The following is a 15,148-nucleotide window of genomic DNA, read 5'->3' on the forward strand; positions in this document are numbered from 1 at the left end:
ATATCGAGGCCAATGAATCCAGAATCAGTAATGCCTATATAAGAGATACAGAAACTGTACCAAGATAAGAATTATACGCAAATATTGACACTCATAAGTGATTTATATTGCATTTTCAATCTCTCCATAGCCTCATCCCACTTTACCTTGATGATTTCTTCCTGTCTTTGGTCACTGTATGCTTCCTCCACTCCACCTTTGATGGATGCTCGTTCAATCACTCCATTTCTCCATTTGGAATTTTCTATCTAGTTCTCTCTACCTTGCCACAATTCACCCTGCTTTCAAAACCCCACTAAACAGCCTTCTTTTCAATTGCTTTCAATTCCCCATGCTATCTTTTCTATAGCAACCCCCTTTCCCTATGGTTGGTGTTCACCATATCTCTTTCCTCCTTATTGTAAAGCACACACAATGAATGCAATTTGTTGTTGGGCTTTTGATATGTTTTATGAAAATTCTATAGATGTTTTTTTTTAACTTTATTGTTATTTGTTTTTTTCCCCTACAGTCATGGCTCCATCGCAAGCACATTCAGTAGCAAAACGATGCCTATTACAATTTCAATTCCTTTTGCTGGGAAAGTGACTCAAGAAATTAGACTTTTTCCAAGAACATTCAGAGTATCCCCGTTGGCTATGCGAGCACTTGGAATCGATTCACCATCCAATGAGTATACCATACCATCAGTATTCATTCCACTTGTTGGAGAAGTAACTTCCATTCCATCTATTACTATCCCTCAAACATACGAGTTCCACCTTCCTTTAATTGACAAGCTGGAATTCTCCACGCAACTGAACAGTAATTATTACAATTGGGCCTCGACCTTCACGAGTCACAACAGTCCAAAGAAAGACAGAAGTCAGTTTTCTGCTGCTATAGATATCAAAGCAGCCTCAGTACTGGATTATCTGTCTTATCATCTGAAAGGTAAGAGATTTCTTCATAAACCCTTTGAAATAATTGAATATTTGCCTTTAAGTTCTGTAGATTTGTGAAAATCTACTTGCTCTTTAAGAGCATTAACTTTCCATAGTATGACACATTTTACTCGAGTATATCTGAAGTTACAAATTTGATGCTTAAAGCTATAACATATTCTGTTCAATGGCACATTAATGGTTCCTGAGTCTATCTTAAACAGCAATGATGTTTTAATAATATAAAGTAAGACAAAAGCATTACAAGGATTTAACCTGTAAAATTTGAAACTGACACTGCAAAGCTCATGCTTTAGCAAGTGAAAAGAGTGAAATCATAGATGGTGATAATTAATTTGCTTAGTTTTGAAAGTTATTTTTGTGCAAACTGCATTTGTTATGAAAACTAATTAGAACTGTTGAATTTTATAAACTTTCATGGCCATAAATATTACAGCATTGAATACATTTCATTAGCCTACTCTTATCTATTTAACAAACATAATCACCAATGTTTATAGCCAGATACAGTCGCAATTAAAAAGAAATATATATTTATGTACCATAGGTTCTGTACTTTCAAAACAAAATGCAGAGGATGTATATACTCGCATCATCACTGGATCATTTGAACATGCACTACTTCAGTCTAATGTAAAGCTATCTGAGAAGTATATTTCAGATGAGGCGAAGTTTGTGATGGACTATGAATGGAATGCATCCAGTAATTTAGGAGCAAGTGCCTCTTTGCTTTCATCATATCAAGTTGTAACTAAACTTTCAAACATAGAAATACAAGGACTTGCAAAAGGAACTTTAGATGCAGCTTCATATTACTCTACCTGGAATTATACCATATCTCAAACAATTGATCCCATTAACTCTGAAGGTAGAGGAAGTTCAGTTTTAAACATTAATTCACCATTGCTCCAAGTTATCAACAGAATGAATGGTAATTATAGTAATGGTGCTTTCTCATTCACCTCATACACTGGTGGTTCATATTTAAATTTGAAAAATATCATAAAAGTAAAAGTAACCACTAAGAAATTTGATCTGAAATGTGACACTTCAGGCCAGTCTAGTAATGGTGACTTCATCAATAACATAAACTGGACTAACAACAATAAGGGACTGAAGATGGGGAACAAACTGCGAGGTCATCTGTTTGGTGCTACCTTAGAAACCACAGATCAACTAAACTATAATGAGGGCCAACTTCGTCTCTTATTGAGCACAACTGGAAAGTACAATGAGATGAATGCGACCAACAGCCTAAGTCTTACAGTATCAGCAAAGCATGTTGAAGTTGAACATAAATGGCAAGCAGGTTATTATGACAAAAAGTACCACAACATCCTGTCTGGCACATTTAATGGTGATAGTCTGGAGGTAAAGTCTGATACTGTCTTCGCTGGTGTAACAAACCAAGGTACTCTGACAATTGGCAACAGTGGTCTGTCAACTAAAGTGACCTCAACTGTAAATATACATCCTTTCAGTCTGAAACATTCATTCAGTACTACTATTAATCAAGAAGAAGCCATCATGATAATTGATATCAAAGATCAAAATAATAATTTAATTAATTTGAATATAGAAGGAAAAGCAGATAGCAGTGGAATACATGCCACCAGTTCATATTCAGGTGTTATTTTGCAAACCAAAGCAACCAATACCATTAATCTTCATCTTACTAAAGAAAAAGGGCTGGTGCTTTATACAATGACAGAGGCATCGTACAAAGAAATTACACTTAACCATACGAATCACCTTACTATTGGTTCTTGGACACTCAATGCCATAATGCAGACTGACAGTCGTCTAGATTCTAATACCAAATACCAGCAAAAATTTGAAGTGCACATGCAACCTTTCATAGTTTCCGCCAGTTTTGATGAGCAATTCAAGTATCAACAGCTAAGTGCTACCCACATTGGGAAACTTGTACTTGAACCTTTCAAGATTGACTTTAAGGGTGAATTGACAGGATGGCAGATGGACAATCATGTGAAACATACTTATACCTTGACATATGCTGATTGGAAAGCTTTACTAAGTGTAGACACAGCTGGAAAAGTACAAACTACAAATATTAACCACAAGCTGAACCTAGAAATTGTCGGACTTTCTGCAAAATTCTCCAGTGAGGCAACATGCAATTCAAAAGTACTGGAGTTTAAAAATCACGTACGGACTACAGCTATTCCATTTGTCTTCACATTTGAAGCTGATACCTCTGCTAATGGAACTATTGATGGTTGGGGCTTCCACAGTGGAGAACTTAACAATAAATTCCAAATGAGGGCAGAACCACTAGCCATTGCACTTCATCATGACTATAAAGGAACTTCTAAACATAAAATGACACCTCTAGGATTGTTAAGGACACATCTGGCAAACAAGTTAAATGTTATGTTCAATCCAAGTGAGCAGACAAGTATGTGGAAACTAAAGAGTCACTTAAACAATAATGCTTACATACAAACCATCAATGCCTACAATAATCCAGAAAAAATTGGCATAGATATTGCAAGTGATGCAAAGGTTGATTTTAGTTTTCTACTCTCCTCAAAGGCAGTTAATTTACTTCCCTTCGAGGTGCTGAACTCTGTTAATCTAGCTGAGCCTAAGGAAATAAAAATTTCAGGTAATCTGAAATATGATAAAAATAGGAATGTTCATGTTATTGACATCCCATTCTTGGAATACTTACCCTTATACTTTGAGTCATTTAAATATGCCATTTTAGATACTTTGGAGGGCATTCAAAATTACTTGAAGAACATTAACATTAATCAGTTTGTCCAGAAATGCAAGAAAACTTTAGGCCAAGTGAATGACTTCATCAAGGAAGTGAATTTAGACAGCAAGGTGAATGATGCAAAAGATAAAGTGTTAAAGTTTGTAACAGAGTATCGAATAACACCACACCACCTTCAGGTTGCCTTAATCGAGTTGCACAACAGTACAATGACCAGTCTGCAAAATTTTCTTTCCTATCTGAAAGAACGTGACACAACTGAATTGAAAGAAGCCATTGTAAATGTCATTAACCTAATTGTGAGTACACTGAAAACAATTGACCAGCAATATGAAATAACACAAAAATCTGTCAAGATCATCACTCAAATGCAAAAAATTCTCCAGCAATTTAACCTGACTGGCATTGCTGATTGGATTCAAAATCTTGATGCAAAATATCAAATTAAAACTCAGATTCAAGATAAGTTACAAGAACTACAGATGCAAATCCTGAACTTCAATTTTCAGGAATTTTCTGATAGATTAAAGCAACAAATTACAACAATTAACTTTAATGAACATATTGAAAAACTGAAACAATGTCTAAGTACGCATAGTCAAGAGGTAAAGAGAATAATTAAGCGTATATACCAGGGGCTTTCATTGCTGATAGAGGAATATGAAATTAATGATAAAATTAACAGCATTACTGCCAAGATACAGCAGGTAATTACAATGTATGAACTTGACAAACTGGTTCAGAAGCTTTTGGATGCAACAGTGCAACTCATTAAAAAATACAAGGTAAAGGATACAATACAAGGAGTCATAACTAATCTTGAAAAAATAGATGTAAAATCATATATTGACAGAGCAGTTCAGTACATTGATGAAGCAACTAAACAGATAATATTATATGATTACCAGAAAATGATTGACAAAATTAATGATTTCCTCAACACAGTTATTACAGATTTAAGAGAGTTTGATTATAATGCTTTTGTTGAGCAAACAAACGATCAGATCCAAAAAATAATCAGTATGGTCAATGATAAAATTAAAGACCTAGAACTACCACAGAAAGTTAAGGCTGCAGAAAAGTATGTACAAGCAATTCAGTCTATAATAGTGGAGTACACGGTGTACCTGAAACAGAAAAACCTCAATGAATTGATCAACCCGTTGGCAGATGTGCTCAGGAGCATAGGTATATCATTTCGCAGTTACCTAGAAATTTTATTTGGTGACACACTCGAGGACCTCCGAGAAAGGATCAGTAAAATGAATATCCATGACGAACTGCAAAGACACTGGCAGGATGCTGTGAACTATTACAGAATAATTGTTGATCACCTCTCAAGGGCATGTGATTATGCTGAAAAGCAAATTATCCTTTTGGCAGAAAAATACAACCTCAAAGAAACAGTGGAACAAATGCAAATGTACCTGGAAGAAGGTTTTATTGTTCCAGAACTGGACATAGGCCTAATATTTGTGCCTGAGTTTGAAGTAAGCATTCGTGCAATCAGAAAAAGAGAATTTGACACTCCATCATTTACAGTTCCTCTGACAAATCTAAGAATACCATCCTACCATGTCAACTTAAACAGCCTAAATAACATCAGCATTCCTGCAAGGTTTAATATTCCATCATTTACTATCTTGGATTTATTTACTGTCCCTGCTGTCACAATTGACTTGGAAACAATTAAGAATTTTATTATCACAACAATTGACAATATACACAATTTTGACCTTCCCATAGGGGAGTTCAGTAAGTTTTCAGATTTTAATTTCCCAGTTATTTCATTGCCGGATATAAAATTTCCTGAAATAGATTTCAGTGCATTACATATGCCTGATATAAGAATTCCAAAAGTGAATTTAGAAAACTTCATGCTAGATGACATAAAGATTCCAAAATTCCAATTTCCTCGTATACCTCACAAACTGTCAGTTCCTGTATTAGGAAAACTCACTGGTACATTTAATATTATATGTCCTGTCTACAACCTGCATACTAGTGTTGGGATTCACAACAATACAGTTGTTGAAAACAGCCCTAAACTTCGAGCTTTTATCATAGCAAAGGGCAAATCAAATGTAAACATCCTATCCTTTGACTTAGAAGCAAATGCCCATCTGTCAGCCCCTGGGCAAACTCTTTTGGAACTTAGTGAAAGTATAAAGCTTGACCACACAGCTATCAACGTTGATCACAAAGGTACTCTTACTTTCACAAGACCCTCTGTGGATGGAAAAGCAGAGACTATAACCAATATTACCACTGAAGCCTATAACGCAGTAATAAAAAATGTTATAACAATGAAAACACAGGGAGGACTTTCCACAAAAGTAGAGACAACCTATGTGCACAATCTCAATGTTCCACATAAACAGTTATCAAGCCAAGTTTCCCTGCAGAACATTGTTAAAACCTCTGCTGAAAGGAATGCATTGCTATCTGTCACAACAACTGGTGGTGGAAAATGGTCTTTCAAGGACTACTCTGATGAAGGAGCACACAAAAGTGAGCTGAAGTTAAACCTAGATGCACCTGCTCTTATCGTTACATTCGTCGGTGACACCAACACCAAGTATATAAAGATGAAGCAACATTTCAAGTCTGAGATCTTCTCTTCATTTAATGCCAAATTAACTTTGAATGCAGAAGCAAACATTACTCAAGTTGGAGCTGGTACTATGATTGTAAATGGAAAAGCAGATCTAGCATCATTGAAAGTAGAATTGACGGGATCTCACGATACTCAACTTAATGGTCGAGCAACGGGTACAGTGGCAAATTCATTTAGCTTTACAGCACAACCATTTGCAATTGGCACTGCAGCAAATAATACTGCCAGCGTAAAGGTTTATTTCCCTTTGACACTCATTGGCAAAATAGAGTTCCAGAATAACTATGAGTTGACACTAAATCCAAATGAACAACGATATGCCTGGCAAGTAACTTCCAAGTTCAACCAGTACAGATATACTCATGATATCTCAGTAAGTAATAATGAAGAAAATATCATTATGCATCTTGGATTGAATGGTGAGGCAAACCTTGATTTCCTGACTATACCTGTTTCCATCCCTGATATTTCAATTCCTTATTCATCATTCAAAACTCCTCATGTTAATGAATATTCTTTGTGGGAACATGCCGGACTCAAATCGCTATTGAGAACAACCCGACAGTCATTTGACTTAAGCATAAAGACTGAATACAAAAAGAATAAAGATGTTCACAACTTCAAAATAAATATGACACCAGTTTACAACTGGATTCATGATTATCTTGCAGCATCTGTTCATAGATTTGAACAGGCCAGAAACAACACCTTGAACTTACTAAAAAAAACACAGAATGATAAATTGCAAGCAACTAGCTCCTTACCAAAATATCTTCATATACCAGGGTATACTATACCAATACTGAAAGCTGAAGTCTCCCCTTATAGACTAGAGATCCCAATTTTCAGTTTTGTTACTGCTAGAAAAATTACTACACCTACCTTTACACTACCCATTATTAATTTAATTATGCCTTCGTACACTTTTGTTATACCATCTCCTGAGTTCTCATTAATACATATACCTGACAGTCTTTATACACTGTCATTTCCAAAGATAAAAATGCCACATATACAAGATGCCATCAAGCTTCCTGCTATGGGCAACTTGACTTATGATTTCTCACTCAAATCAAGTTTGGTCACTCTCAGTGCTCATGCTGAACTCTTCAACCAGTCAGACATAATTGCTCGTTATAGTGCCTCATCTTCATCTATCTTTACTTCAAACTTCAAAGCAGAAGGAACAACAAGTCTGGCAAGAAGGCGAGGACTGAAATTAGCAACAACTATTTCTGTTAATCATGACACCATACATGGAAAACACGACAGCACTATAAGTTTAACAAGGAGGAACATGGATGCTTCAATTACTACTGAAGCAGGAATTAAACTTCCCAACTTCATTCTTAATTTCAATCATGATCTGAGTGGAAACGCAAAGTCTAATCCTAATGTGGTATCAAAGGTGTCTCTTGACTACAAACTGTTAGTGCCTTCAGTTGACACTAATGTTCAAGGAAATGTTACGCATCTTACCTTGGCACAGCTTGTATCTTACTTCAGTTTGGAAACTTCAACTAAGGTTCAGATTGATGGAACTGTGTTTTCCAAAAACAAATTTTCTGGCAGTATGAACAACGAAGCAAGTATTTACCTCAATTCAAATAATGCTCGTTCCACAGCAAAACTTGAGTTACGTTCATTAGCTGACACAGCTTCTGGCAATGGTTGGAAAATCACAATGGATGAAAACCTTGCTGTAGAGGCATCCAGAAGACGTATTTTTTCCATCTGGGAACATTCTAGTAATAATACAATTACACTTAAAGTACCATCAACATTTGAAACAAAAGGTAGTCAAAACTCTAAAGCAACATTAGAGTTAGCACCCTGGAGTTTGACTGCAAATCTACACACTGTGATTAATCAACCCAGTAACTGGTGGCGTAAGGCAGATGTACAACATGGTATGACTGTAAATATCAAACCGGAGAGACAATCATTGAAATGGAGTAATAATGGTCACCTCCATTCAGCAATTTTCAGTGATGAGGTAAAACTATTAAACAACAGAGCAGAAATACGTCTTGACATGGCTGGTTCGCTGCAGGGATATGTGGATTTTCTGAAAATAATTCGGCTTCCAGTGTATGAAAAAAGTTTGTGGGACATACTGAAATTTGACCTGACTACTAGTGAAGACAAGCGACAATATTTAAATGCATCTACATCAATAGTGTGCACAAAGAGTGAAAAAAGCTTCTTTATCCCTTTACCAGTGCAGACATTAGCTGATGGTCTAAAGATAAATATTCCTGAGGTTACCCTTCATGTTCCTGAATGGATCAAAAATGTACCAGACATGATTCCTAACAGTCTACTTCCACAGATTGGAAAAGTCCAGATTCCTGATGAAATTGAGTTTCCAACAATCATAATACCATTGATAAACATTGTTGTGCCATCATATAAATTCCAGTTTTCTGAATTAAAACTACCCAGAGTAATCATCACTCCTAACTTTAAAGTTCCATATACTACCCTTCAGGTACCATCATACACCATTAACTTTACAGATATTACTATTCCAACAAAGATAAACATTCTTCCATTTGAGATATCTTTGCCAGATTTGCCTACAGTAAGCTTTCCTAAAGTGAGCATTGGTACTAGATACTTTGAACTTGAGGAGTACAAGATCCCTTACTTTGAAGTGACAATACCAGAATTCAAAATCACGACTTCTCAGTTTACTCTACCAAAATCCTTCGAAATTGCTGGACATCTTCTGCAGCTAGACAACATTGCAAAGCAAATTGCAGATTTTGAACTACCAACTGTAACAATCCCAGCAATAACAGTGGAGATTCCACCACTGAAGACAAGTCTGCCTCTAGCACTTGTTCTGCCAGCATTTAAGTCTTTTGCTGGAAATGTCAAAGTTTTGTCACCAATATACAATACTACATGGACTACAAGTGTGAAATCGGATCGTGATAAAGCAGATACCTTCACTGCAGCACTGGAAGCAACATCCAGTTCTACCCTGCGGTTTCTGAAATATAAATTAGATGGTAAGTTGAAAATATTTAATTATTGACCTATCAAACTATACTTTGACCTTTAAGCCTTTTTTCTGCCTAGTTTATTACTTTTTTACAGTTATTTCTACTGTTATCTTTCATGGAAAATATGATTATTCCAAGACAGTGCAATTCATCAATTTTTTTAAAAATTATGTAAATATGTCTTACAGTTAAAAACATATGCTAGTGTATCTGTTGTGTAAGAATTTCTGAAATATTTTTATAAATACTGTCAAAATAATTTATTTTGTTTATTCAATTACCATAATCATGGTTAGAAAATCTGTAGGGGATTCAATATATTTCTTGCAAAAGTATTAACATTGAAATGTAATAGATAATATTTGATATTTATTTTTAAAATATATTTTTCCCCTTTTTCATAGCAAGCACAACCATAAGCACCACGAATGATGCCTATAATCTTAATGGAAAATGTACATTCGACCATCCTGACTTAAATGTTAACTGGCAGGAGAGTTACATTTTTCAGCAATCAGGGTAAGGTGTACATTTTTATTAAATTTTTCGATGATATATAAGTTGTCTGATGCAATGTTTAAATTTGCACCGTTACCAGAAAATGTCCTCGATTGTTTGATGAACATATCTTCTGGTAGAGGTTAAAAGTTAAGCCTTATCTACAGATGCTGGTTTGAATGGCAACCAATAATAGGAAAAAGCGTAAGTCACATTTGTGTGATTCCTACCCAGCTGTATAGAAATGGGTTGCATGCAAAGACGTAACACCAGTTTAGTGAACCCAAAATAAGAGTTTTTTCATGTATAGGGTGGAATTTTCAGCTGCGGCAGGAGCACCAAATGGATGACTTATACAGCCTGCCTGATTTTCCTGTCTATTGACTTCAATAGAAAGGAAAATCGGGTGGGGTGTATTACGGGGTTTTATGCCCCTGCCAAAGCAGAATGTTCTGCCCATAAGCATCAAGTAACTACTTACTAGATTGAATGAATAGACAGAGGAGGCAATTAAGCGTATGAGAAATAAAATAATTTTCTGATCCCTACGGGTGCGAAGTGCATGCGCTGAAAACCGGCACTTCCGATCTGTCAAAAATTCTCTTGACAGATCACCCGCCTGCCTTGGAGAAGAGCCTCCGTGGGCAGAGAGTTCCGATTTCTGCACAACCTCCGCCTGCTGAAAACGTTTAAAAATCTTACGCCTGGCAAAAGTAGGCATAAGGCCTGATTTTACCAGCATTAGAGTTTTAAAAAATTTAAAAATAATTTTTTTTCACTCATTTATAATTTAAAAATACTTTTAAAAAGATATGTTTATTTTTAGCCCCATAAAAAACTTTAATAATTTTTTTCAAAAAATTTAATTTTTGTTTAAAATATTTAATTTAATGTGATTTTAACTAATTTTAAATGCGTGGTTTAAAAACAATTATTTAATGTTTTAGTGTGTTTTTTGAGTGATCCCCATTCATACTTTCGACAGGTCTATCCGGAGAGACCTGTCAAAAGTGTGAAGGGGGATTCCTTTCTTCCATTGCCCATGTGATCCCAGGGATGCTTGCGAACCGCCTGCGCCCCTGGGATACCTGGGCCTCTGCGCGCGTGGACCAGGAGAGGCCCAGGAGCGGCAGTGTCAGGACCTACGAAGCCAGCAGGCAAGTTTGTAGATTTTTTTCCAGATCGGAGGCATCTGCACGCAGGAAGCCTCTGGTCGGAAAATCCGGGCCAATGTATTTTTTTTAGATGTAGGATAGGTTATATGGACTATAATAGCATTCTTTTAATTCTGTAGTTCCTATGTATATTCTCATCCTCTACAGGCGTGCCCAGGCTCTCCCTTTGCCTTTTCAGATGTTGTAACTTTTGATTTTAAGATAATATTTTGATCCTGGTAAGGCATCTGTCCCCCCAACAAATTTAGGTGTGGTTCAATTGAACTTCTCTCAATTTTGTTTGTGTTCAGTTTAATTGACTCAGTGGACTAGATTTTGATCTTCACCGCCCAGACAGTAATTTGGTGTGGCAGATCGCACACCCTTTACAGAACTTGGATGATTTTCCTTCCATTAATTACATTGGAATGAAAATCTTATGGGTTCTCTAAGGGGCGATTTGCCATGCCAGATTACTGCTCAGGTTGTGAAGACATAAATCTACCCCAGTAACTCTGACATAAATAGAAAACCAGTAATTCTTTCTTGTGGCTCTTCAAAAATGAATAATATATTGTACCAATAGAAACCGCCATTTCCTTTCTACAGTAAATTACTATCCTTTTTATTGTTTTCTCTATCAGAATAACAAGTCAGCTGAAAGTAGATGTCGTCAGCTCAACTTTCACAGACCTTAGTATTCATTGGCAAGTGAATAATGGTAGAATGTCTTCATCAGTCACCTCTCCATCTGTTGGGTTCCTAGGAATGACAATTGAAAAGAAAAGGCCAAATGTTCTGTATGCAAAGCTGTATATCCACAAACCAGTAAGTAACTTCATTCTTGTTTATGAGAAACATTGACTGAAATTAGTAATGCTAGTACTATATTCGTTTGGTTAACCACAAAACCAATTTAGTAGGTAATTTAGTTACTTAGAGATAATAATGTTTCCATCCACAGTCCTTGCATGTACAGTGTTAAATAGTGAATGTTAAGGATGAACTACTGAATTGCCTGGATCTGCCACTTCTAAGCTGTTTCAATCAATTATGTGTATGAACAGTCTTTACATGCAATATAAATGTACTTAATTTTCTTTCTACAGTTTTCCTCTGAAATAGTTATCTTGGATAGTAGAGTTTCACTGGAGAACCCTGAAAACATTAAAGTGCAGTTCAACTGGAGAAATGATGCTACTCCAGATATAGTAAATGGCCTGAAGGAGAGAATACCCAAGATGATTGGAGCTGTCTATAACTGTGTAAACAAGTATCACACTGAACATCTTGGAATAGAGATGAGTGCTGTCCCCTCAAAAATGAAAGACTTAATGAAGCAGAATGTCAAATATGCATACTTGATAGTAAACAATGGCATTCAGGAAGTTGACATTCGTCTCCAGTCTGCAGTTGATGATATCGCTTCAAACTATAAACAGGTGAAAGAAACAACAAAGAAATTGTACAAGAGAGCAGCAGACAAAGTAGCAGTTGTAGACTTTGAGAAGAAGGTCACCACATTATTGGACATCATTTTTAATTTGACTCAAGCGTATCAGATTAAGTTGAAGGAATTAATTGATGCAGCAATCAATTTCATAAAACTCACCAAGTTAAAGCTGCCTGGACTTGATGACCAGTATACAGGTCAAGAGCTTTATGACCTGTCCATAAAACACGCAACACAATACATTGAGAACCTTGTTGAGAGCGTTGATAATTTTGTGGAAGAAAATTTTCGCGATACGGTCAAGTACATCAAAGATTTGGAGCTTAAAATCCCTGGTACTACCACAATCATTAATGGCTCAGAAATAATTTCTGAGTTAAGAGAGTTTCTACAGAAAGTTCAAACAAAGGTGCTTGAAGCTTTAGGGAACATGCGCCGTCTTGATTTTGAACAATATCTACAATCCCTAAAAGAAAATATCCAGACCTGGTCTGAACTCATGGTTCTAAGGTACGCAGATCTAAAGAATATAAAATTTGAAAATGTGAAAGCTAAAATTAACCAGTTGTACAACGATACTGTCAATTCACCATATGCAGACCAGTTACAAATGCATTCAGATAGTTTGAAAGAATACCTGTCAAATCTTATTCAAGTCAGTCAAAACATGTTGCAAGTCCTTCTGGAAAAGATTCAGACCACAGGCTTATATGTGAAATCAATTTGTGAAGAATATTTTGATAATTCCTTGTTTGGATGGACAGTCAAGTATGATGAAATTGAAGAAAAGTTAGTCGAGATGTTGAAAAGATTCATGGAATATATAAAAGAGAGTTCGAAATTAATTGATTTCACTGTTACAAGTGCTGATAATCTGAAGCATGAAGCAAGCAAATTCATTCATAATTCTGTTGAAACTTTTAATGAATATTTTGAAGTCTTACACACTGAGTTTCAAGAAAACAGGGAAGAAAGAATTACTGAATATGTTAAACTGGTCAAAATAAAACTGAATGATACAATTGCAGACATTAAGAAGCGTGCAACTGCGTATAAACGGACAATTAAAACCAAATTAGATGAAACTTATTTGTACCTAAATGATTCCTATGTAGGGTTAATTGTTCAAGGAAAATATGCAGTTGATCTGTTTCTTGACAACTGCAGCAAATTTGCCGAACAACTATTGAGGTTCTTGGAACAGATTTCCAACAAACTATCTGATGGAATGGAGCGATACGTGGAACGGCAACCTGGACAGCTTATAATTAATGTTCCTCATCCTCTGGAATGGAAATCATTTGATGATGTGCCCCAATTGAAAGAAGGAACAATGAGCCACTTAAACACAACTATTATCAAGGGACAGCAGATGCTACAAAGAAGTACTGCTCTAGCATGGGAACTGATTCTGGAGAGCTATCAAAAAGAGAAAAAGCTCCTGAAGGAAAAAAGAACAAAGAACAAAAAATCAAAATTTTAAATTTTATCTGAATATTTAAAGTTGTTATAAATCAAACTATATAGCATGTATAACGTGCCATTTTTGTGAATGAAATAGAAACAATCACGTTATTTCAGTGTTTCCAATGAGAATAAATGCAAACTTCTTAATAACTTGGCAAGTTCTTCATGTATCATTTTATTTTCATATCTGTTAATATGAAACAAACATATTACAAATATTCAGGTTATACGTAAATAAACAGAATGGTTAATGTGACAAAATGAAGCTGTTTTGGTTGTCTAGCATTTTCTTTAACTTAGTCACAATATATAGAGAGACAAATTTACTTGGCTTTTTCTCCAATAGAAAACCATGGGTGCGATCTTGCCAGCCCTGGGGAGGCAGGTATGGAGGCTGGACTTCCGGGAAAATGGCAGAATTTGGGGGCAAGTGCCCAACCCGCCCCCAACCCACCTCTGTGCCATCTTGCCAGGAGGTGGATAGTCGACCCGCGCCGGGTCCCGTCTCCTTTGAGGCGGGAAGGGGACAGGCAGATAAGAGGATTATCCCCATTTTACCCATATAAGTGCGGCCTTCCTGAAGGCTGCGAACCCTGCCAGATTCATCGAGGCAAGTAGTGGGTCTGCGGGGTGCAAAAATGCGCTGTGAAGGTAAGCGATGGGTGCAAGTATGGAGAGGTGAGTATGTGAGGTAAGTGGAAAGTGTTAGAAAAAGTTTACTTACCTTTGTTTTTTCCTGCAGGCTTCAGGAGTTGGGGATGCGGAGAGTCTTGCACCTCCATGGCAGAGATGACAGATGGCTGTTGCATTCTCCAATGCAACAACCATCTAATTTCTGCTAAAGAAAGAGGTTTGATGAGTCTTGAATTCAAGAACTCATCAAACTACAGAGAATGTCAGTGTTTGACAGCTTCACAAATTTTTGACAGATGAAACATCATACGCTGACGTTCTCTGTAACTGGCTTTCCCTTAATTGGCCTGCTAAGCCCGCTGGGCGGGCTTAACAAGGTTAATCAAGGGAAAATAGCGTAGGTTGATCACAAATCGATGGACATCGACCCGACAAGCAGCAGTCCCGCCTCCAATGCGCCCCCATTGGCGAAATCGCCCCCCATATATGCAGCAGGTGGGTGCAGACATTGGGGTGGGACCTGATTTACGCTGGGTTCTATCCTTTTTTCCCATCCCTCTAAATTTTAGGTCCTTTGTAGGCAGGTGCACGTTAAGCCTTCGTACAAATCAGCAGGTGCATGCAAATG

At 36.5% G+C, this 15,148-nt stretch overlaps 1 protein-coding gene across 1 annotated transcript in view; it reads left to right on the forward strand.

Annotated features, from left to right (window-relative positions):
• The window catches only part of apoba (apolipoprotein Ba), a 65,284-nt gene extending 51,132 nt beyond the window's left edge, over positions 1 to 14,152 (forward strand). The window contains exons 25-29 of the mRNA XM_085996829.1: positions 512 to 933; positions 1,492 to 9,321; positions 9,720 to 9,834; positions 11,612 to 11,795; positions 12,077 to 14,152. Coding sequence (XP_085852955.1) covers positions 512 to 933; positions 1,492 to 9,321; positions 9,720 to 9,834; positions 11,612 to 11,795; positions 12,077 to 13,903 — 10,378 coding nt within the window. The 3' untranslated portion in view covers positions 13,904 to 14,152. The remainder of the gene's footprint in view (positions 1 to 511; positions 934 to 1,491; positions 9,322 to 9,719; positions 9,835 to 11,611; positions 11,796 to 12,076) is intronic.
• Positions 14,153 to 15,148: the final 996 nt, after the last annotated feature.

This window comes from Somniosus microcephalus, chromosome 9 (genome assembly GCF_052327205.1).
Source record: "Somniosus microcephalus isolate GS21.2 chromosome 9, FLI_Smic_1.0, whole genome shotgun sequence".
Classification (NCBI taxonomy): domain Eukaryota; kingdom Metazoa; phylum Chordata; class Chondrichthyes; order Squaliformes; family Somniosidae; genus Somniosus; species Somniosus microcephalus.